General features: G+C 56.2%; 10 protein-coding genes across 10 annotated transcripts; 5 read left to right on the plus strand and 5 right to left on the minus strand.

Annotated features, from left to right (window-relative positions):
• Positions 1–36: 36 nt before the first annotated feature.
• BO80DRAFT_421617 (DsbA family oxidoreductase) lies at positions 37–1,053 on the minus strand. The gene is made up of 2 exons (XM_025718646.1): positions 938–1,053; positions 37–870 (listed from the first exon to the last, which is right to left on the minus strand). Exons 1-2 carry the CDS (start codon positions 980–982, stop codon positions 226–228), a joined length of 690 nt encoding a protein of 229 aa, XP_025579298.1. The 5' UTR covers positions 983–1,053; the 3' UTR covers positions 37–225.
• Positions 1,054–1,267: 214 nt separating this feature from the next.
• Positions 1,268–3,052, plus strand: BO80DRAFT_373281 (uncharacterized protein). Its single transcript, XM_025716558.1, has 4 exons — positions 1,268–1,767; positions 1,850–2,377; positions 2,447–2,617; positions 2,690–3,052. Exons 1-4 carry the CDS (start codon positions 1,565–1,567, stop codon positions 2,862–2,864), a joined length of 1,077 nt encoding a protein of 358 aa, XP_025579299.1. The 5' UTR covers positions 1,268–1,564; the 3' UTR covers positions 2,865–3,052.
• A 7-nt stretch (positions 3,053–3,059) lies between these two features.
• BO80DRAFT_398314 (SPX domain protein) lies at positions 3,060–5,992 on the minus strand. The gene is made up of 2 exons (XM_025717423.1): positions 3,465–5,992; positions 3,060–3,414 (listed from the first exon to the last, which is right to left on the minus strand). Exons 1-2 carry the CDS (start codon positions 5,709–5,711, stop codon positions 3,286–3,288), a joined length of 2,376 nt encoding a protein of 791 aa, XP_025579300.1. The 5' UTR covers positions 5,712–5,992; the 3' UTR covers positions 3,060–3,285.
• Positions 5,993–6,448: 456 nt separating this feature from the next.
• BO80DRAFT_346436 (NUDIX hydrolase) lies at positions 6,449–7,835 on the plus strand (the record flags this gene model as incomplete). Its single annotated transcript, XM_025715366.1, has 2 exons — positions 6,449–6,918; positions 6,983–7,835. 2 exons carry the CDS (start codon positions 6,449–6,451, stop codon positions 7,833–7,835), a joined length of 1,323 nt encoding a protein of 440 aa, XP_025579301.1.
• Positions 7,836–8,081: 246 nt separating this feature from the next.
• Positions 8,082–8,840, plus strand: BO80DRAFT_171154 (uncharacterized protein). The gene is made up of 4 exons (XM_025713942.1): positions 8,082–8,277; positions 8,335–8,366; positions 8,499–8,580; positions 8,656–8,840. Exons 1-4 carry the CDS (start codon positions 8,182–8,184, stop codon positions 8,680–8,682), a joined length of 237 nt encoding a protein of 78 aa, XP_025579302.1. The 5' UTR covers positions 8,082–8,181; the 3' UTR covers positions 8,683–8,840.
• A 561-nt stretch (positions 8,841–9,401) lies between these two features.
• BO80DRAFT_431535 (uncharacterized protein) lies at positions 9,402–10,964 on the plus strand (the record flags this gene model as incomplete). Its single annotated transcript, XM_025720751.1, has 4 exons — positions 9,402–9,553; positions 9,625–9,652; positions 9,716–10,241; positions 10,312–10,964. The coding sequence occupies 4 exons, from the start codon at positions 9,402–9,404 to the stop codon at positions 10,962–10,964; spliced, it is 1,359 nt and encodes a 452-aa protein (XP_025579303.1).
• Positions 10,965–11,979: 1,015 nt separating this feature from the next.
• BO80DRAFT_398324 (putative tetracycline transporter) lies at positions 11,980–13,386 on the plus strand (the record flags this gene model as incomplete). The annotated part of the gene is made up of 2 exons (XM_025717424.1): positions 11,980–12,048; positions 12,106–13,386. The coding sequence occupies 2 exons, from the start codon at positions 11,980–11,982 to the stop codon at positions 13,384–13,386; spliced, it is 1,350 nt and encodes a 449-aa protein (XP_025579304.1).
• A 255-nt stretch (positions 13,387–13,641) lies between these two features.
• BO80DRAFT_421622 (uncharacterized protein) lies at positions 13,642–15,309 on the minus strand. Its single transcript, XM_025718647.1, has 2 exons — positions 14,870–15,309; positions 13,642–14,779 (listed from the first exon to the last, which is right to left on the minus strand). Exons 1-2 carry the CDS (start codon positions 15,159–15,161, stop codon positions 14,028–14,030), a joined length of 1,044 nt encoding a protein of 347 aa, XP_025579305.1. The 5' UTR covers positions 15,162–15,309; the 3' UTR covers positions 13,642–14,027.
• Positions 15,310–15,489: 180 nt separating this feature from the next.
• On the minus strand, positions 15,490–18,575 carry BO80DRAFT_490612 (WD40 repeat domain-containing protein). Its single transcript, XM_025723647.1, has 8 exons — positions 18,414–18,575; positions 18,186–18,343; positions 17,980–18,131; positions 16,968–17,914; positions 16,778–16,912; positions 16,592–16,723; positions 16,241–16,539; positions 15,490–16,184 (listed from the first exon to the last, which is right to left on the minus strand). The coding sequence occupies exons 1-8, from the start codon at positions 18,451–18,453 to the stop codon at positions 15,531–15,533; spliced, it is 2,517 nt and encodes an 838-aa protein (XP_025579306.1). The 5' UTR covers positions 18,454–18,575; the 3' UTR covers positions 15,490–15,530.
• Positions 18,576–18,781: 206 nt separating this feature from the next.
• ilv3C (putative dihydroxy-acid dehydratase) lies at positions 18,782–20,760 on the minus strand (the record flags this gene model as incomplete). The annotated part of the gene is made up of 3 exons (XM_025716559.1): positions 20,319–20,760; positions 20,037–20,248; positions 18,782–19,978 (listed from the first exon to the last, which is right to left on the minus strand). The coding sequence occupies exons 1-3, from the start codon at positions 20,734–20,736 to the stop codon at positions 18,785–18,787; spliced, it is 1,824 nt and encodes a 607-aa protein (XP_025579307.1). The 5' UTR covers positions 20,737–20,760.
• Positions 20,761–21,016: the final 256 nt, after the last annotated feature.

Genomic DNA, 21,016 nt, shown 5'->3' on the forward strand with positions numbered 1-21,016 from the left:
CTCCGCTGCAAGACTTACGGTAGTGATTCGGAGGACCTAATGGGCAAAAGATGGCTGTCTTATGAGACTAGACTCCCCTACTTACACTTCGATGCATGTGTTACTTTCTGTGCGGCCGGGTTGCTGTCCTCGGGCTTTGCTCTGTTCCACCACTAGAACATTCAATGTCACCCGCATCATTTAATCCTCTTCCCCCGTAGACCACTAGTCCGTGTATAGTATCCCCTAGGCCGACTTCTTCACCTGCTCAAACACCTCCAAAAAGGTATCCGGCTCATCCGCCCCCTCAACCGCATACTGGCCCTGCACCATATAATACGGCACGCCAGTGACCAACTGCCGTCTCGCCCGTTCGGCCTCCAAATCGACCTCCTTCCCTCCCTCCTCGGACCCCAACAACGCCTCCACGGCAGCTCTCTCCAACCCGGCCCCCACAGCCGCCTGGACCAACACCTCCCGATCCGTAATATTCTTCTCCTCCTCAAAATACGCCCGAAACAACTGCTCCGCCACCCGCGTCTGCAATCCCCCAACTACCCCCTCCTCCCCTGCCGTCCCTGCCGTCTCCCTTTCCTTCTGCCCCGCAAACCACAACAACCGATGCGAATCCCGGGTATTCCCCGTCCGCCCTCCAAAACTAAACGCGATCCCATCGGCCTGGCCCACGGCCGCTAAGCGACTGAAGATGGCGGTCGTGCGGTCGGCGCCGAACTTGGACTGGTAGAATTCGGTCTTGTCGAGGCCCGGGAAGGTCGGGGAGGAAGGGTTCAGGTAGAAGGCGTGCCAGGTTAGGGTGAAGGTGTCGGTTGGGTAGGTGGTTTTGTGGGTGGTGATGGCGCGGGAGAGACGGCGGTAGCCGATGTAGCACCACTGTGGTTTATTGGAGGAGTGGGTTAGATTGGGCTGGGATTGGGGTGAGGGGGGATGGGGTTGGTACCGGGCAGACGGTGTCGGAGATGATTTGGATGTTGAAGTGCGTCATGGTGTTGGTGTGATGAGTGTATACGGAGTAGTAGCAGAGGTTAAGTGAGGGTTTGAAGATGTGGTGTATGAAATTGTTCGCATGCTTCAATGCTGATTTGTCAGCAGATGGGTGGAACTGGGCCACATGGCGGCGATGGAGACAGGCATTGGTAAGCGGAGATGCTTTCTACTAACTACTATGTATGTACTACTAAGTACCAGGTACATACTTAGTAGATGATTGCTGTAGATGATTGCAATGCGGCTGATCTCCCCGCGATGACATCATCCGGGGAATCCCCGCGGACAACCGACGCGCCCATCGAGATGGAGTTCAATGGCACCGATTCGATTGACAGGGGTCAACTGCAGAGTCACTTGTCCATGAGCAGACCCTCCGGTGTGGTTCTCACCGTGTTATGCTTCGGGGCAGAAGCCAGGCTGCCCATCCGACGACGGGCTTATCAGCTGACCTGCGTCATTCAGTGCTTCTCCACGCTTCCCGGTTTTGGCTTCCTCTTCCCATGTTGACTTCGTCTGGTGGTTGTTGAGTGAGCATCACCAAAGTTCAGGAACCAGCAATCTTTCTGTGGACCTCCCCATGTTGATCTCCTTTCTGCTCCGCTGCCATGATTCCATCTGGGCCTTTCTCCACGCCGTCATCCTCAATATCCCTCCCTCCCGACTGATCATCTTCCCGTCGCTGGCTGGTTCGGTCTGGTTCCTGACGCTGGCGGCTCTGCTCTTGACATGGCTGGGTCGTGGGATGCCCGTCTACCCCGGCCAGAGTAACCCGGATGTCGCGTGCGCTGCCCTCTTCCTCTCCTCTGCCTTCATCCTGTCTCAATTACATCATATGCTGCATCGGTACTGACGCGAGGAATAGCTTCATCTCCGACATTGCCTCGTTCGAACTCAAGCCCTTATTTCTGGTCGGTGCGTCCATGACAGCCGTGGGGTTCCTATTCACGGTAGCAGCTGTTCATGTTATGCGCTACGAGCCCGGGTTCGCCTTGATTCGGTGCCCAGTGGTGTCCGATACGAGCGACGAGGCCACCGCCAACGAGCCAGGGAATGTCAACAACCACAACGCTCGCGACCATATCACCGGAGATGAAAGCGACACTGACGAGGACCAAGAGACAACCAAGACGCTCAAGGTTATTTCCTTGTTCTCGATATTCGCCTCCGGCATGGCTAGCACCGCGCTCATCCTACTCGGAATCATGGACACGTTCCGATACAAATTCGCCCATCATATCTTCCTGCGCGTCTGCTTTGGTGGTCTAGCATTACAATCGGCGGGCACCGCCATCGTCTATTCCAACGAGGTTCTGTGTTTCATGTCGTATTTATACCATTGGGGCGTATGGCATAATGACTGGGGCAAGCGGAGCATCCGAGTGAGGGTATTGTATGTCACCATCTACCTACACTATCTTGGATCTTCCAGGCTACGAACCATCCCTAATCCCTCACATAGTGCATCCCTCTCCACCGCCCTAATCCTCATACAACTCCTCCTCGGCGTAGCCTTCATCTCCCTCACCGTCCCCGAAGAAGCAAACGACTACCGCACCGCCGGCATCCTCGAATGGATCATCGCCTTCCTCGGCACCATCTACCTCTGGCTATTTTGCGGCTTCTTCGATCGGTATCTCCCCCCCCCCCACATCCCCAACTGATACCTCCCATAGCAAACACTCTAACATTGATCTTCTATTAGAACCAGTTTCGACGGCTACGTCCCAAGCATCCTATACGATACCACTCCGCATGGGAAACTCCCCGTGCGTCCGACCGTCCCGGGGGCGGAATCTTCATGCAATGCGTCGCAGGATCTGGATCCGGAGCGCGCCCCGCTACTTCCTCCTCGGTCTGCGTCGAGTGGATATACGTGAGTGAGCGTTTGTGAGTTGGTTTTTTTATCTTTTTTGTGGTAGGGGGGCTCATTTCAGGCGTTGGGTTTGAGGTTGGTGTCTTGCATTTTAGCCGTCCCATATCACCGGTTGTATATACATCATTGTTACAAGGGTATTTAGGTATTGACGATGAGATGAAGTGAAACTTTACTATTGCAGAGTGAGAGTACAATTAACAAAGAAACCCTATTTCCATTCTAACGATACTCGCTTGGGTCAATTTTGATCCCGCAATCAATCAGGTAACATGCTAACAATACATACATGGACGATTCACCCGGTACATACCCAAAACAAGGGGTGAACTGACAGTCTCTGACATTTGTGTGCACTTTACAGTGTCGTGATAATTCTACTATCTGCCAATCTGGGTGGAGACCTCATTAACAAGGGGAGCGGTTTAGAGCGTCTCTCCACCTTGGTTGACTAGCTGCCACATGTTGGCCTTGTTGAGAAAAGCCGTCGAGTTCAGCCCGGGAACTGCCTCCACAGGCTGGTTGTTTCGGAGCTTCTCCAGGGTAGAGTTGTACTAAGTCCCAGGTTAGTCAAGAAGTATCCAAGAGACGGCTCCGAGCCTACCTTAAAGGCAAAGTTTAGCACCAGTGCAATTGCCAATCCAACGCACACGACAATCGGTCCGAACATGTTGTCGAGGTCTCGTCCACTCCGTTGGCGGATCAGGCGCGCCCGCTTCTCGTGCATGTACCATCCCCAGCCGGCGGCGAAGATGGCGAAGGCAGTGTAGACAATGGACAAGGCGCGGGCGATGTCGTTGTTCTTCCCGGCCGCATTGTACAGACCCAGAGACAGCGAAGAAAGCAGAATACTAACGTGGAGCCACTTGATGAAGGTCCGCTGGTTGGCGAGCCAGACCTTGGTTTCCACGCGGACCGGGCCCGAGTCCTTGATCCAGGTACCGGGCTCCCGGACACCAGGCGGCAAGACCACATTGTCTACGTGTGCGCGGTTTTGGCGCGCAAGGGTGAAGGAGGGGAACAGAGCAGCCAGGCGCTTCATGGTGACCGGCTGTTCCGCCTCCTGTTCCGCATCCTCGACGGGCGCCTGGCGTTCAGGAGCGCTGCCCACTTCGGGAGCAGATGGGCGGGGAGACGGCTGTACGATTTGAAGGGATTGGCGGTGTCGTGACGACTCCGTCTCGGTGAACATCTGAACCGGAGACCCGACCATGAGTCGGGTTGAGGGGCTCTTGCCTCCCAAGAAGCTTCCGACTGCCATCTCATCCTCGGCGCGCTTCGCAAGCCGCTCCTGTTCTTCGTTGAACGCGGTCTCAGGATCCCGCCGGATGTCGTTTTCCAGCTCGCCGAGCCAGAAGGGGAAGCTGTTGACGTAGTCCTCGAACAGCTGGGCAACACCGTGGACGAACTTGGAGAATCGCGGGGCTTCCTTCACGAGATGAGATACCATGAGGTCCTTAACCCATTCAGCGCTATGTGTCGCATCTCCCCGGAGTTTAATCTCCAGCAAGGCATGGGGAAAACGAGCGATTTCGCCGGTTCTGATGGACCGGAACGGATATTCCATCCCGGCCTCATCAATGTCTCTCCGATGCCATTCATGTGCCTCACGGCACGGACGCAGCTCTTCCAGTGAGTCTTCCCGGATCAGAGCGAGGTTGGTATCGAGAGAGATTCGGATCCGGTCATCTCCGGGAATCTGGAAGGCTGTGCGGGTGTAGTTGGCGCGAAGCATGGGCTGCAGATTGTGTTCCTTGATGAAAGATTGCAGCTCATCGACATCCTTCTTAAAAGCCTCCGCATGTTCAGATTCGCCGTTGCCCATATTTTCCAACCGATGCACCTTCTTATCGAAGCGGTATTCTCCGTCCAGGAACTCCTTGACATGCTTCTGCTTCAGCTGCACCTTCACCTCGCGACTGCGATCATCATCTGTCACGACCTTCTTCTCCAGGAAGATGGCCGGCTTGTCGCGCAAATTTCCAGTCCACCGCAACCGCAGGGAACCTGCTTCAGGGGCACGGGCCACCTTCTGGGTGTAAAGATCGAATTGCGGGTTGTCAAAGTATAGGGAAGTAATCGTCGGGTCGTCGGGGACGGTGTTCAGATCCTTGGAAGTGCCAGGGTTATAGATCAGGACGGGCAGTTGCCGCAGAATATAAGTCTTCACCTCGAGCACGTTGTCGGCATGGACCCAGAACTTGAATGAGGAAAAGACGTCCTGACCGACACGGGGTTCGGCAGGGTCTTGAGTCTCGACAACGCCCTGACTGAGAATCTCGCGAGCGAAGGAGTACATCACCGAGAGCCTCCGGACCAAGGGCGAGTAGTCCTCCGAGTTGAAAGGGAGTTGCGAGAGGCGCACTTGGAGCAGAGGCTTGACACGGTACCGTGTACCACGCTTGCGGTCATGCTTCTTCGCGGCCTTGAGGAAGCCAGTGAAGTTAATCCGGCTGTACTTCTCCAGTTCGGTCACTTCCTTGGTGATGCTATCCAACTCCTGCATAACATCCGAAGCGACTCTCTTTTTCTCCTCATCGTCGACGGCAGCAGGCTCTTCGCCGTCGGGAGAAGTCGTCAATGGGCGCAGGCGGGTCTCGCAGGTGGTGGTACGCTCCCGCAATTGTTGCAGAGTTTCCATCTGGAAAGCATTGACCTTGTCGAGCTGGACGTTGATGAGCTCCTGGACGAAGGCCTCCTCGTCCTGCTCGGACCACGGGGTGCTCTCCGAGTCACTGCCATCGCCAATGACATCATGCTCCCTCAGAAGCACCTTGAGGCGATGGTAATCGATATATTTCCCAGCCCATGGGGGGTAGATGGAATTGCGAAGAGTCTTGCCGAAACGCATGGCTGTGATGGGAAAGTATGCACGCGACAGTCCAGAGATTCGGGGCGGGGGGAAGAGAGAGATGGGCTCCGCAAGCACTAGAGACGCAAGGAATGCCGTCCGGGCGGAGACGATTCCGGGAGGAAGGAGGGCGATCGATGCAAGGGATAAGCAGAGAAGAAGATTTGATGCGAAGAAAGAGAAAAAGAGGGAGGAAAAGAAAAGGGTGAGAAGAAAAATCAAAAGTGGCGAGCGTTTCAGCGGGCGAAGCGACAAAAGACAAGCGGATGAGGGTAGTTTACTCCATCTGCAGTTAATTAGTATACGGGCTAAGGACTAGCAGCCTTCCGCCAGAAGGTCTGCCATCGCCGTATCCAGGCACGTGCTCCCGTCATGCCTGCCTCCTGGGGCCTAGTGCCCCGGCCCGTTTACTCCCGTCATTCTGATTGGCTCTTTAGCCCAGAGCTATCCTCGGCCGGCCTCCCGAGCTAGACATCTGTAATACCAATACCGTACCCTGTCCTGACCGCCGGTGTGCTGCCTGGCCAGACCTCGGTTCCGTCACTCACGGTATCTTTCCCCGATAACCTCCGGCCCCGTCTTTTGCCTGCTGCGACGATGCTATTCGCATCCTGGTTCTGTCCACCCCATCGTTGGGTCTCCCTCTGCCGCCTATAGGGTCAACCACTCGCCTACTGCGCCTCACTGACCTCCCTAAGGACCTACCTTAATGCTCCTGGTCAATGGCTCCACCATCCATGCCGCCGCCGGCCTCGTTGGCCCAGTCCCTCCATGACGTCTTGGCCGACCTGCATCAACGCCCATATCCCCATGTTCCCAACCCGCCATCGTGCAAGAAGCGTGCCTCGGTTGCCCTGATTCTTCGTGTTCGTCCTACCTATAACCATTGGCCGGATGCTCCGTCCCTCTCCTCACCCGATTCCTCTGCTTCCGTCCAGCAACAACTAGACACGTTCTTCTCGCAGTCTTGGGTTCAAAATGGGGAGCCGGAAGCTATCTTTATCAAGCGAGCGTCGCGGGTCGGAGACCGCTGGACGGGTCATGTTGCTCTTCCAGGCGGAAAGAGAGATCCGGAGGATGTCGACGATAAAGCGGCCGCAATTCGAGAAGCCATTGAAGAGATAGGACTGGATTTGACAACGAGTGACTGTATTCATGTGGGGAATCTCCCGGAGAGGGTAGTGACATCGAGCTGGGGGACGGTTCCGTACGTACTTTCCTGGAGTCTTTTCTGCTGAAAGGTGTATAGCGCTGACCAACCCCTTCCCTAGGTTGATGGTCCTTTGTCCTTACGTCTTCTTGTTAACATCCAGCGACTCCCCGACTCTCCGCTTACAACCCACCGAGGTGGCTTCGACCCATTGGGTACCCCTCCGAGCCCTTCTCTCCCCATCCTTGCGGACAGTGGAACATGTGGACATGTCTCAGCGGCTGGCCAATATGGGCGGGCTTATGTCACGCCTTGCATATCGCTCCCTGATGGGCTACATGCAGTTCGCCGCCATCCGGTTAGCACCAACTGAAAGCCTGCAGTGCAGTTCAACCCCGGGGTATGTCCCAGAGGGCACCCGGCCGTCGGCGTCTCTGTTGGAACGCTGGAAATCCTGGTGTCTCGGCAGTCAGGCGAATTCCAGCAGTCAGGGTCAGCCTCTCCTCCTTTGGGGTCTGACTCTGGGTATCTTGGCAGATTTCCTAGATATGCTCCCACCTCATACTGCTGTACAGTTATGGAAATATCCAAATTTCACAGCACTGGATCTGCGATTGCTTATAAACATCCTTACATATCGTCTGCGAAAACACAACCGGAACCAGGTCAAGTCGGGTTCCCGGCCCAACAACACCGCGGTGGACAGCCAGACGGCTGCGCTGCCGGTTACAGAGACAACTACCAGTCACGGGGATCATGATCGCAACCAAGTCGGCATTGGAGGACTTGGTGTAGGCAGGTATTATGGGTCCTCCGACAAAGACCCTGACGCAAGTACATATGCAGTTGGCATCATGCTCCGGGGCTATTATGACCGGGTCCGTGCTGCCATCTATATCTTTCTAGCGTGGAGGATTGCGCTGGGGTCTGCGGCCGCCATCTACGCGTGGAAATTGTTGCGTCGGCTGAAGTAACTGTACAGGTCTCTGTCCATACTTAGACGAACCTTAGAATAAATGTGCATAGCGTTGTCGATGTTGGCTGCTTGCTTTTTGTTTCTGAATCTTCCTATCGACCTAATTTACTGGGGGACAGAAAACCGGTTCGGGGACCCGTATGGTACTGTTAGTACAGGGGCGTAATTTTCTCCAACACGACAAGCGGTAAGGAAAGGCAGCTAAGCTTATCGACGGGGAAACGAAGCTCGAGATCACTAATGGCGGTGGTTGCCATTATCATTCCTCCGCCGGTCGCGATCCACTTCCTCAGAACCACCTCGTCAATCCGCCTCCGGACCCTTTCTATGCGCCAGGAGCGATCATGGCAGCGACACAAAAGCTATACCCACGCGCAACCGTCAAACGCGTTGTCAAGGCTCACTCCAACCGCAACTTGAGCAAAAATGCCGATATCCTGGTGAGCCGTGAACCTCTAGATCGTCTGTTTGGACACTGACGTGCTCCTGCTCTATAGATCTTCCTCGATTACATGCTGTTTATGCAAGAGTGAGTCGCCATCGCTGCTTCTAGACTACCTATATTCGGAATTCCCCCGTCCATATACAAATGGTCACTTGTTGGAAGAGGAGCTGGGGCAGGAAACATGAGCGGGGTGCTAATGCGTCACTGTTTACCCAGGTTGATGCGGGAGTCATCGATTCAGTCGCGGAAAGCGGGCGAGAAGAACATCTCGCCAAACAGTGTTCGGAAGGTGACTGAGGTATGTTTTGCTTGGTCGGACATCAACGGTCGCCTGCCACGATCGAGGCTGACCCCTGGATCTCCCGCTTACTAGAGGACCCTTCGGAAGTTCAAAGGATAAGCTTGTGTGCACTGTGGGATTCGGCTTTATTCTCCGGGCTACTATACAGCATGGCGGATATCGATCGACTTGCCTCTTGGATGAGACTCAAACTATACGGCGTTGGAGAGGGGGAAAGGTCATCGTAGTGTTCTTTATTTTGGAGTCTATTTTTGTCTCTTGCCAGTTTTTCCCAAGGCGCGATGACGAATGGGCTTTGATCAGGCCAGTGACGCAGGGCCGGCGTTACGCAGGAGTTCAATGAGAGGATACCCAACCATCACGGATCATGGTGGTCTAGAGCAGCAGGGGTGCCCCTGTTGAAATTGCACTTGTAATGCGTCGCAGACGCCCGTCCAACCACAATTGCACTCGTAGGCCATTGAGTTCGCAGAGGGCAGCGCCAACCGTCCGAGCGCTGTTTGGGGGAAGCGTTGTTGGGCTCGCGGCGCGCAGCACGCGACAAGGCGAGGCGGCGCTGAGGTTCGGAAGCCTTCCACCCGCATCTTCTTGTCTTGTCTTGCTGCCTCGTCACTTTCCCTCTTCCATCTCACCTCTCACCTTTCCCTTCATCCAACCACCACCCTCTACTTCTTTCTGGAATTGCGCCCTTCTCTTCCTTCATTGTATTTTTTTTTGACCCTCAACTTCTACATTCCGCTTTTATCTCCACCTATCTCTTGACTCTACCCACCTATTTACCTAGACCACCTTCTCAACCTTGACCTCTTCACAACACAATGGCTGCCATTAACACAAACCTCCCCCAACAGTCCGAACCCTCCTCAGACAAGCAGAAGCCAAACCATGCCTCGAGCCCTTCGGTCGCTTCCAAGCCAGAGCTGAATGGTTTGGATACTATCGATTATCCCCACTACAAGGACTTGCAGAAGTGCGTCAACGAGAAGCAATCCCTGCGCTTTCTGCCAGAATCTGAGTAGGAAGCTAACTGCAGCATCATAGGAGCTTGCGCAATGCTGTGAAGAAGCTGGTTCGTCCCACCGACTCAAATTTAGGTTCCTGTACACCGCTCACATGTCTTTGTCCAATCTAGAACGCGACCGCCAAAGTTGACGCCATCATTGCCGAAAACCCTGGAAAGTCGTTGGACGATCTCGTCGCGGAGAAGAAGATCAACGTCGATCAGAAGGCTCAGGCATTGAAGAAGCCTTCTCTTCAAGCCAGTATTGCTCAGATCGAGGAGCAAATTGCCCACTTCAAGAACTTTGCCGTTCATTACGAGGAGCGGTTGGCCAGCCAGAAGGCTGCTTTGGAGAAGGCTCACAAGGAGCAACTCGAGGCTCTTCAGGAGCAGGCCACCGCCGCTGCCACCGCCGCCGCCACCAATGCCGGCGAACAGGTGCTTAGGCAGAGGCTGCTTAACTTGAGCAAGTTCCTGTGCGCTGCCGCGACCGTGAGACGATCTGGAGATGAGTCCTCGAGTGAAAGCCGTGCATTTGAAGGCGTCCTTTATCAAGTCTATGGCGGTACTCAAGATGCCGTCACCTCTATGCTCAAAATCATCGATGGGGTGGACGAGAAGGTGGTTGGTGTTGACGGCACCACCCTGGAGGTTACTTGTAAGCACTCACTGCAACCCCCTCCCCCCGGTCTTGTTCTGCTCGCTCCTAACACTACTCGTTCAATCAGATGAAAGGGTAAAGCAGGTCTCCGCCGAGCTTGCTCCCTCGTCCGACAACGCCACCCCCGAGGCCGCTCCTGCATCGGACCCCTCTGTGGCCAATGCGGCCTACACGGAACTACAGGATTCCTCTTACAACACCGACGCAACTGTCGCGAACGAGTCCACTCCCGCCACTGAGCCCGAGCCTGAGCAGATCACCCCGCCTGCTCAGACCCTAGTTGGGGACGGTGCCAACGCCGTTGCAGAGGCCGGCTGGGATGCAAATGCTTCTGGTGTGTCCTCGGCCAACACTGAAGGTTGGGTTGAGGTCCCACGCGACCCCGCTGAGACCGAAACCGGCCTTGAGGCGACTCCTGCCGCAGTAGAAGCGGAGGCGAAGAGTGCCCCGGCTGCTGGTGAACAGACCGCCGAGAATGTTACGGTGCCTAAGCCCGACGGCTTCGAGCCCGTCGTGCACCACCAGAGGCAGCCTAGTGGCCGGGGACGGGGCCGTGGCGGACATGGCCGCGGCCGGGGTGATGGATTCCGGGGCCGCGGACGCGGCGAATTCCGAGGCCACGGTCGTGGTCGCGGCCGTGGTGGCCGGGGCCGCGGCGGAGCCAACGCCAATGGCAATGGCAATGGCGCTCCCAGTGCCGCCCCTGCTGGAAACCAGTGAACCTGGTCTGGCTTGAGATGGGTGGATCTGCCATGTGGCTTAGGAGCGGTGCTTCTCTGCGAGACGTGCTTCTCCCAGTCGACGCATTTCTGACACCAGTGTCTTGCCACCTCGCATGACTCTGGGCCTTTCCCACGCTCCTGGCTCGATCTCTTCCCGCTCTTTCTCGCAGCCGTCGGATATTTATGCTTTCATTTGTCTCTCTCATACTAATAAACTCATGGGTAATGGCGGTGTCATGGTTGACGAACGCGATGACTTGAGATGATTACAACACGGGTCTCTGAGGGCAAAGCACGGCCGGTGAACCAGTCACCCGGTGTCTTTGCTCCATGTTTCTTTTGGATCTTATTTCAAAAGTCCTTGTTGTATATGTTTGCAGTTATTGAGCGTGCATAATCTTGCTCTTCAATGTCTTTTTTCTTTCCGTGTCTTTTCAGCTTTGATGTCCGCTTCCGCGGGGCCATTGCATCTCGGTGGCGGCGGTAATGGTCCTCCTATTGCCCTCCACGGTTCTTCTCTTGTATTTTATTCCTTTTGCATCTTGCGTTGACATCTGGGAGCGGCGATCTGGACGGTGGGCGGGCGGAGGCGCAGGGAAGACCCTGGCTGTGGACGGCCGGGGCGGAACGAGATCGGGCGAGGCAATGCAGCCAGCAGCATGATCGATCCTTTTCACACCGTTGTACTCTGTAGATATACTCGTAAGCATAGTCTGTAAGCAGCGTGTAGACGGACTGCTTGTAAATAAGGGGCCGGAAGGGGCAGTCAAGTCCGAGCAGCCAAGAATAGGGCTCAGGGCTATGACATTAACGGGTGGGACGGGCGACGACCAGAAGATGCCATCGTGGATGCTTCTTCTCTACTTCTCTTGTCCGAGCTGCCCGCCTGGCCTTTTCTCCAGCTCCAGTCCTCATGCGCCCATAACGGTTTCACTCGCTATTTTCTTCCTTCTCCTCGTCTGCTTTCGTCGCCTCCTCCTTTCTGTGGACGTTCCCCCTCGCCGTCGACCACCATGGCGGTAGCTGCAGATCAGCGGAAGCAGATCCTCAAGGTCTTGATGACCTCGCTGCTCTTGGATTTGGTAGGCCCTCCCTTCGTATGTCCCTCTACCGGGCTCTCGCTCACTGATGATGCCCAGATATCCTTCACCTTCATTCTGCCCCTCTTTCCGTCCCTCCTTAGCTTCTACCGCAACCAAGACCCCTCCCCGGACTCGCTGCTGAACCGCGTCTTCCACTATCTCAATGCCTACAAGAACTCCTTTGCGAAGCCAATCGACTCGCGCTATGATATCATCCTCCTGGGCGGTGCCCTCGGCTCCCTCTTCTCCTTCCTCCAGGCTGTTGCCGCCCCCTTCATCGGTCGTCTCTCCGACCAACGTGGCCGCAAGACTGCCCTCCTCTACTCCATGATCGGCAACACCCTCAGCGTCGCCCTCTGGGTCGCCGCGACCGATTTCCGCACCTTTCTCGCCAGTCGCGTTGTCGGCGGTCTCAGCGAAGGCAATGTCCAGCTCGCCAATGCCATTGCCACCGACATCAGCGACCCCAGCCAGCGCGGCTCGACCATGGCCCTGGTGGGAGCGTGCTTCAGCATCGCCTTCACCTGCGGACCCGCCCTGGGCGCGGCGCTCTCGAACATCACCACCGTGGCAGCCAACCCCTTCGCGACCGCCGCCGGGGTCTCCCTCCTCCTCATCGTCGTCGAGACCGCATACATCTACTTCTGCCTCCCGGAAACGCACCCTCGTTTCACCAAGCTCACTCATACCTCCTCCAACACCGCAACCACCACCACCACTACCTCGAAGCCCTCATCCCCCAAACGCAAGCAACACACCAACAAGCCCGCCGTCCTGAACGCAATCCATCTCCTCTTCCTCCTCCCCTTCTCCGGCCTCGAGTTCTCCCTCCCCTTCCTGACCGCCACCTTCTACGCCGGAAGCCAAGCCAGCCCCTCCGCCCTCAACGGCCGTCTCCTCTCCATGATGGGTCTCATCGCCTCCCTCCTCCAAGGCACCGTGGTGCGCCGTCTCCCTCCGCTCGTGATCGTGCGCGCGGGCGTCGTCGCCTGCACCATCTCCTTCTTCATGCTGGCGCGCGTCTCCTCACTTTCCGGCCTCTACGCCGCCGGCGGACTCCTCGCCATCACCAGCGCGACCGTGGTCACGGGCCTGAACAGTCTGGGAAGCTTGGAAGCGCAGGAATCGGACCGCGGCGCAGTACTGGGTCGTCTTCGGAGCTGGGGACAAGTGGGTCGCGCCGCGGGTCCTCTGCTCTTCTGCTCGCTCTTTTGGTGGGCCGGGCGCGAAATCGCCTATACCACGGGTGGAATTGTCATGGTCACTGTGTGCGTGGCCGTGTTTACGACCTTGAAGTCGCCCGCGATTGGACCGGGTGCTTCGAAGGTGAAGGCGTAGAAGTATTTTTACTTTCTGTGCATCGAGGCTTTGCTTGGGGTGATTTGGCCTCTATTGGTTTGGATTAGTCTTAGATGTGTGTGAGAGATAGATCGATAGACTTGGTTGAGCGACTCATGTCCTGGTTGGTATATGATACGAGACGGTATCAGAGATTCCTAGATTCGATATGTGTATGGAGCATGAGATAGTCAGATAGGAATATGCAGAATGATCCGCTGGCTGGCTCAGTGGCCGGACATGTTTTGCAGAATCATGCCAAGCTAGATATGATGTAGTATGGGAGTACTAGGTGTAGTTCCTATACTGTAACAGTGACATTATTCATTACTGGGTATAGTGTACACATCTGAGAGGAGTGGGTGAGTGCACAGGACACAAGAGAGGAGCTGGTCAATTGACCTCTAGGACTCAACAAACAAGCTCACAAGCAGATAGCCGCCGTACATAGCACCAGAAAGTAATTCCTGAGATAAAAGAGAGGGTGATCCTTTTTCAATTTCCCCAACCCGCACCGCCCGTGAAGTCCTCTATATGGGTTGTGTTCCCTGTTCTTGCTGGCAAAGATGGAAATTTGAAGTCGGGGAGAATTCGGGTATGAATTGATCGGTAATATAGGAAGGAGAATGTTGTTGCCGCAACTATGAGCGACGGTGAGGATGATATCGATCCCGATCCGTGAATTCATGTCCCTCACAGCCTTGCATGGCGAGACCAGGCTCAGCCGCGGGGTCCAATGACTCTCTTGCCTTCCCGATTAACCAGTCGGTCAGGGTGACAAACTTGGGCGTCCGGTTCCATCCGCGCGCATCATCGGCGTGCTCAATGGTGTGGGATGCAATGCGACCTTCCTCGTCGAAGGAGAAGATGAACAGCCCCGTGAATTGCTCTTCCTTGGACAACTTGAAGATCGGGGCGTCTCCGCCCAGCAGCACGCTGAGGCCCTTGTTGATTCCGGTTTTCGAGGACGAGAGGTGACTGCCGCGGCTGTTGGAGGGAGATTGAGTATCTGTGGGTAAGGTAGGGGCGGCAGTGGTGAAGGTAGTACTGGGGCTGTGAGTGGTCTCTCCCCGCGGTTCGGTCCTCCACCGCACTACAAGGCGCTCGTCGCTGGTATCGTGGTCGCTGTCCGGGCGCTCCGGCTCGAGAACCGTCCCTGCCCGGACGATGCGCTCACTTAGGATCTGGAGCTTGACATTGCCCAGCAGGGGAAGGCTGCTCCATGCTACCGGGACGGTCCAGAGCGCGGCTCGGTACAGCGTCCGGCCTCTGACCGTGGGGAGGTGTGGGTGCGTCGAAGGGAAGAGGTGGAGCGCTATGCTCGGGGAGAGGATCGTCGGAGGCAGCGGGTTGATGAGGAGGGTGGGGAGGAGAGGCGAGAGGATCCGGAGCGCTGTCGAGGGTCGAGTCGGTCAGCGTCAGCTAGATTATGTGGGGTCCCCGGTAACCAGGGAAAGTAGACGGCAGAGCAAGGCCTACTCACTCTTCCCGAGCTTCAAGACACGCTCATCGGGCGGTTCATGGTCGTGTTTCGGGGCCCCATCCCAGGGATCCGAGGTGGACGGTCGGAAACCGGTTTGCGAGAAGAGCGTCGGCGACACGGGGGTCAACTGCGGTCCGTGGAGAATATCGGGTCGCGGCTGAGCAAGGGTCCGCGGAGAAGGGGAGACGAAGTATTGTTCGCGAGAGACGGGGGGCGTGATCGGAGAGGGAGGCTGGATAAGTCGACATCGAAGAGCGCGCGGCGCAGAGCCAGAGACCAGCTTCGGCGGCATCCCGGACACGGAGCTACCGGGCGGTTTCACCCAGGGACCTGTCGTTGCGAGAGGATCAATGCATGCCTTGGAAAGTGGCAGCGGAGGGCTTGCGTCCAGTCATGAACTGGCGGATGCATGAGACAGCAAGTGGTGGGGGGGGGGGACGATGGAGTGGAATGAAGAAGAAGAAGAAGAAGAAGAAGAAGAAGAAGAAGAAGACGAAGTGGAAACGAAGCGAAGGAAGCGGGCATGACGTCGGCCCGGCCGTCGCCTCCATGCTTGTGCCTCAGGCAGACGACGAACACGAGACACGAGAGAAGAGAGAAGAGAAAAGAGAAAAGCCATGGATTGGTATCTATGATTACGCCCTCATATACATCTCCCACATCATGCCAGTTCGTCATCGTCGTCCGCGCCCATGTACCGACGCTCCGCCAGATCGCGGATCTTATCCTCCAGCACGCCGCGGCCATAGCGCTCCGCAATCTTCACGGCCGCCTCCACCATCTTGCCATTGCGGTCGCGCATCATCTGCACCAGCTCTAGTGCCTTCATGCCCCGGTCCTCGCCCTCACGGCACTCCACCGCCAGCAGCTGCAGGAGCGTCTTGTCCACCTCCACCTCCTTCCGCGCCAACTCCGCCCGCTGCCCGGTCGTGGCGTTGGTCGACGACAAGAGATCCTCGAAGAGCGACAACATGATGCTGCCCCGGACGAAGGCTTCCTCGAAGCGTGCACCCTCCCGACCTTCTGCCTCTTCCTCGTCCGTGCCCTTCCCAGGCGTATCGGAGATGGGAATGCGGAAGTCGAACTCACTCAGCAAGGGCCGGGGGAAGTACGGGTATTTATCCCCTCCCTTGAGGATGATGCAGTGGAACTTGTCCTGAGCCACGGCGACTGGCCAGTACGTCTCCTCCTTACGGCCGGTCGCAAGACGCTCGAGCTGCTTGGTATCCAGGAGCGGAACCCAGCGGGCGTGACCGTTGGTCCGCCAGTGCTGCAGCACGAGGAGCACGCCCTCGGAGTCGTAGATGCAGGGGTCCTGCAAGACAAGCGTCAGCATGGTCGGTCTGGTCATCATGCGTGGAAATCACTTACTCCGGCATCAGAGAAGAAGACGCTCCGCAGCTCTGCGCCCTCCGGGATCGCGACCACATCCTCATTCTGACAGACCTCATCCCGCTTGACATTCTCCACCGTGTATCGTAGCGTCGCCGTGCGGCCATCGCTTCCCAGCGGGCCATTGCCCACCGTCATAATATAGTCGCGCCAAGCGGCGCATGTCACGGCCGGGCTCTTCTGTCGGTACACCTTGAAGGGCGTGCCGAATAACGTATATACACGGACATAGTCCTTGGTCGTCACTGCGACAATGTAGGAATCACTGAGCGCCAGCGCTGCCACGCCGATTAGCAATTTACTCCCCGGGTCAGTCGGCAGGGTACATACCTCGAATGAATTCACCCTTTGGCAGCTGGGTCCGCCAGTCCGCACGTGTGGTCCACGTCTCGTGGGGTCGGTAGAAGATCGTAGCAGGGCTGCCATCCGTTGGGTTGTTGGAAAACAGCGTTCCGTTCTCGTCTAGCAATGGTCAGCCTGTGTGTCTGTTGGTCCGTCAACGCCGGTGGAACCTACTGAGACACGCCCGGTCATAGAGATAGGGATCAGTGAAATGAAAATCCCGATGGAGCTCCCGGTCGTAGAATTCCACCGTCACCGTATTATGGGTTTCCTGGTCGACCGTCCAGACACAACCGGTCAGGTTCAAACCTAGTTCAGTCAGCACTGGTCATCAACACCACCCAGGCAGCTCCAGGTCACATACAGAGATACCGCCGGTTACCCCTCCAGGGAGTACTGCCCGGCTGAAGAGGAAGGTGAACCTTGGGCTTCGCGAATGAGGTCAACAGCCGTTTGTCCGCATGGCCCTCGATATCGTCTAGATGCGAGCCCGCGCGCTTGCCCCGTCCATTGATATCCTCGGCGTAACCCGCTCCATCGTCATCCTCGACGAAGTCCTCCATACCAACATCAGAATTCAGAATATCATCCAGCGAATCGGGGGTGCGCGCTCTTTCCCTCCGTTCAATCGACTCCTTCGGCCGGTTCGCCAGCGGTCGTCTCACATTGTCGGAGATGTCGGTCAAAGGTCCAGAGAAGATCGGCGCCGCCTGAAGCGGCTTCTGAAGCAGCGGTTGGTGTTCTCTCGACACAATCCCATCATATATAAACAACTCTCCATCCGAGGTCGTGAACGACAGCGAGTTGTTGGTCGGGTGCCAGGCGAGGTTGATCACGTTGGCAAAGTCATACCGCTCCAGAACCTTTTGCGTTTTCGTCTCCCAGAGTAGCACCTGTCCATCAGCACCAGCAGTCGCCAGGAGCGCCCCATTAGGCGACCAGCTGACCGCTGTGACATCCCCATTATGACCCCCCGAGAACACCTTCTCTTTCTTCCACTCCCCCACCGAGAAGACAGCGATGTCCCGAGTGGCCTCGGCAGACGCAAACGCCGTTCCATCCGGATGCCAAACAATCCGCGACGTCGCCTCATCCTCCGGTTCCAGCCTTCGGATCACCCCATCCAGCTTGCGGACCAACTCGGGCTCATCGGAGAGTAGCGAATAAATGTAGACCATCCCATCCGTACACGACACGGTCACGTAACGGCCACTCGGATCAAACGTGACGTGTTTCGTACCCTTGGCCTGATCTCGGAGATATTTGACCTGCGTCATGTCCTCGATGTTCACGATCTTGACCGTAAGCTCACTAGCCCAGACACCGTCAGCTATGGGGATCCCCCAAACACATGATCCCTCAATAGAGAAACTCACTCGCTTGCCACCGCGACCCATTCCCCATCCTTGGAAACCGCAATATCTCGTACCGGTAGCGCGCATCGTACCAGGAGCTTTTCCATCCGACCGGACTCGATCTCATACTGCCAAACTGTGCCGTCTTCCGCGCCCATGATAAATGATTCATTCTATGCATCAGTCAGCCTCTCAATCAGACTGGTCATCAGAGTGGCAGAGCGCACGGTGGCCCCAATTCCAAGGTGTCCATCAACACCTTCATCGATCGTCTTCGGCTCGCCATCCTGTCCGACGGTGTAGATTCGAATGGCCGAGTTAGAACCACCTGTGATGACACGGCGCCCGTCGGGTGTATATGCCAGCACCGTAGTGCCGGGGGTATCTACACGATGTACAACGTAAGTTCTCCATATCATGGAACGGGGAAGTGAGCCTCAGTGGTCTGTACTCACGGGCCGGTCGGCCCCTAGGACGCATAGCTTCGGAAGCCATGGTGAGGTGGCCTGGAGTGTAGGATAGAGGTCCTGAATTTCTGAATGGGGAATATGGACACCTCTCAACGCATTGGTCTCGCCCCGACCAGAAGATCGCATGTGTTGCTCGTGGTGACGATGCGGCGGCGAGACTCTCTCCTGCGACGCGCCTCCCGATTCGGGAAACGCGTCCCGCGCCTGGCATCCACTTTCACCTGTTCGGGCGGGGAGTCAGGGCTTAGGGCACCCGGTCAGGGCTCAATGAAAGCTATCGAATCAATGTATGTATCTACTATCTACCATCTAACTATCTACACTGCTACTATCTGGCCGAGCCAACATCTATGGTTTCAGTTCTGATCCTCCGACAATGGCCCACTCGCTGTGAGAAAATCAAAATCGGCTCCATCCTGGGCCTGGTTCACCGATCGCTCATACAAGCCACGATACCCCCTCTTCCTCCTTCTGGCCGGTGAGGCTTCCGCGTCGCTGTTCAACGATTGCTTCCTCGCGTCAATGCGTCTTTCCAGCTCATCATCGGAGATCTCCAGTTGGAGCTTTCTTGTCGCGATGTCACAAGTGATAACATCGCCGGTTTGAACCACCCCCAAAGGAGACTCGGGCAGGGCTGACTCTGGCGATATGTGGAGGACGATAGTGCCCCCTGCCGTCCCTGACATGCGCCCATCGGAAAGTCGCAGCATATCTTTGACGCCTGCAGACCCGAGCTTACGGGGTATGGGTATCAGACCTGCTTCGGGCATCCCTGGGTTGCCTATGGGTCCGATTCCCTTGAGTACCAGGACTGAATCTTTCGTGACTTCCAGATCTGGGTCATCTATGCGCTTTGCAAGGTCGGCTGAGTTCTCGAACACGACCGCCGGGCCACTATGGGAGAGTAGTCTCGGGTCTTTGGATGCGGATGCCTTCATGACGGCACCATCCGGTGCGATGTTCCCGCGAAGGACAACCAGCGACGATGCAGGATAGAGAGGGTCGGATAGGGGTCGGATGATCTGCTGTGAGAGCGGAAACGTCCTGAACGGAGAGGCATCCAATACCTCGCCTAATGTCTGACCGGTAATAGTCATGGCGGAGAGGTGAAGCAGCGGGCGTAGGGTATGCAGCAGCGCCAGCATTCCACCCGCATTGTGGAAATCATTCATATAGTTATCGCCGCTGGGTTTCAAATCGATCAGCAGCGGGGTTTTCTGACCAACTTCCTCGATGGTCTGCAAGGTGATCACGCCTTGAACCTTAGGATGTCTGTTGATGATAGCCATCAAATGAACCACGGCATTGGTGGATCCTCCAATGGCTTGCAGCACCGTGATGGCATTCAGGAAAGACTCCTTCGACAAGATGTCTTGGGGTCGCCGTTCCGTGTGTGCCACCGCTACAGCAATTCCCCCTGTTTCCTCGGCCACTCTGATCCTCGCAGACGAGACCGCCGGCGCAGAGGCACCTCGGAGTGGCATCATACCTAGGGCAGCGGTCACGCAAGCCATTGTACTGGCGGTCCCCATGACACCACAGGTTCCAACCTAGATCATCACCGTCAGCAACCTCTCTTGCAAATCTACGACTGAACTAGGCACGCACCGTCGGAGCAAGTTCTTCATTGATAGCCGCGATCTCCTCAATATCGATTTCCTTTGCCCGAAAGGCGGCCCAATTGTTGCGGCAATCAGTACAAGCCCCGATCCGTTGGCCACGATGGCTCCCTGGCAACATGGGCCCCGTGATAAGTGGGAGGATGGGCTTGTTGGCCGAGATACCTCCCATCAACTGGGCAGGGACAGTCTTGTCGCAGCCTGGTAAGGTTAGCCAGGATCAACCGAGGCATCTACAACACCTGCCCCCAAGATAAATGCATATACAAACCTCCAATCATAACACACGCATCCAACGGCTGCGCCCGGATCATCTCCTCAGTATCCATACTCATCAAATTCCGCAAAAACATACTCGTCGGATAGGCGAAGCTCTCCTGAATACTAATCGTCGGGAACTCGACCGCCAGACCCCCATTCAAGTGGACGCCCCGTTTCACGGCCTCGATGAGTTGAGGCACATTCGCATGACAGGGATTGAACCCGGAGTAGGTATTGATGATGCCAATAATGGGACGAGAAAGGGCATCATCTGAGTAGCCCAGGGCCTTGATGAAGACTTTTCGGAGGAATAAGGAGAAATGGGCATCACCGTAGGAGGCTAGGCCTTGACGTAGGCCGGATGTCGATGAGATTGGGGTGGATAGGTCGTAGTCGCTAAGTGGAGGGGGCGCTGGTGTGTCCTCCATTGTGTGTTTCAGTGCAGTCTCGGGTGGCAGGTATTGTTGCAATGACTGGGGAGAGCAATGTCGATTATAGTCGTGATGGTGGTGACATCGAGGGGTAGGGCCCGGCTCGGATTCTTATCCGAGGCTCTAGATCATAAGCCCATCTGCCTCGCGCCCCATTGGCTTCGGGCTATGGCCGACGGGATACTAATGGGTCAAAAATACCTACAATTGCAGTATAGGATTTGCAAGGAAGATGAATCTATCAACATTTGGGCTGAGCATTGGTAACCGACCAGCC

Source organism: Aspergillus ibericus (genome assembly GCF_003184845.1).
Source record: "Aspergillus ibericus CBS 121593 unplaced genomic scaffold BO80scaffold_4, whole genome shotgun sequence".
In the NCBI taxonomy this organism is placed as follows: domain Eukaryota; kingdom Fungi; phylum Ascomycota; class Eurotiomycetes; order Eurotiales; family Aspergillaceae; genus Aspergillus; species Aspergillus ibericus.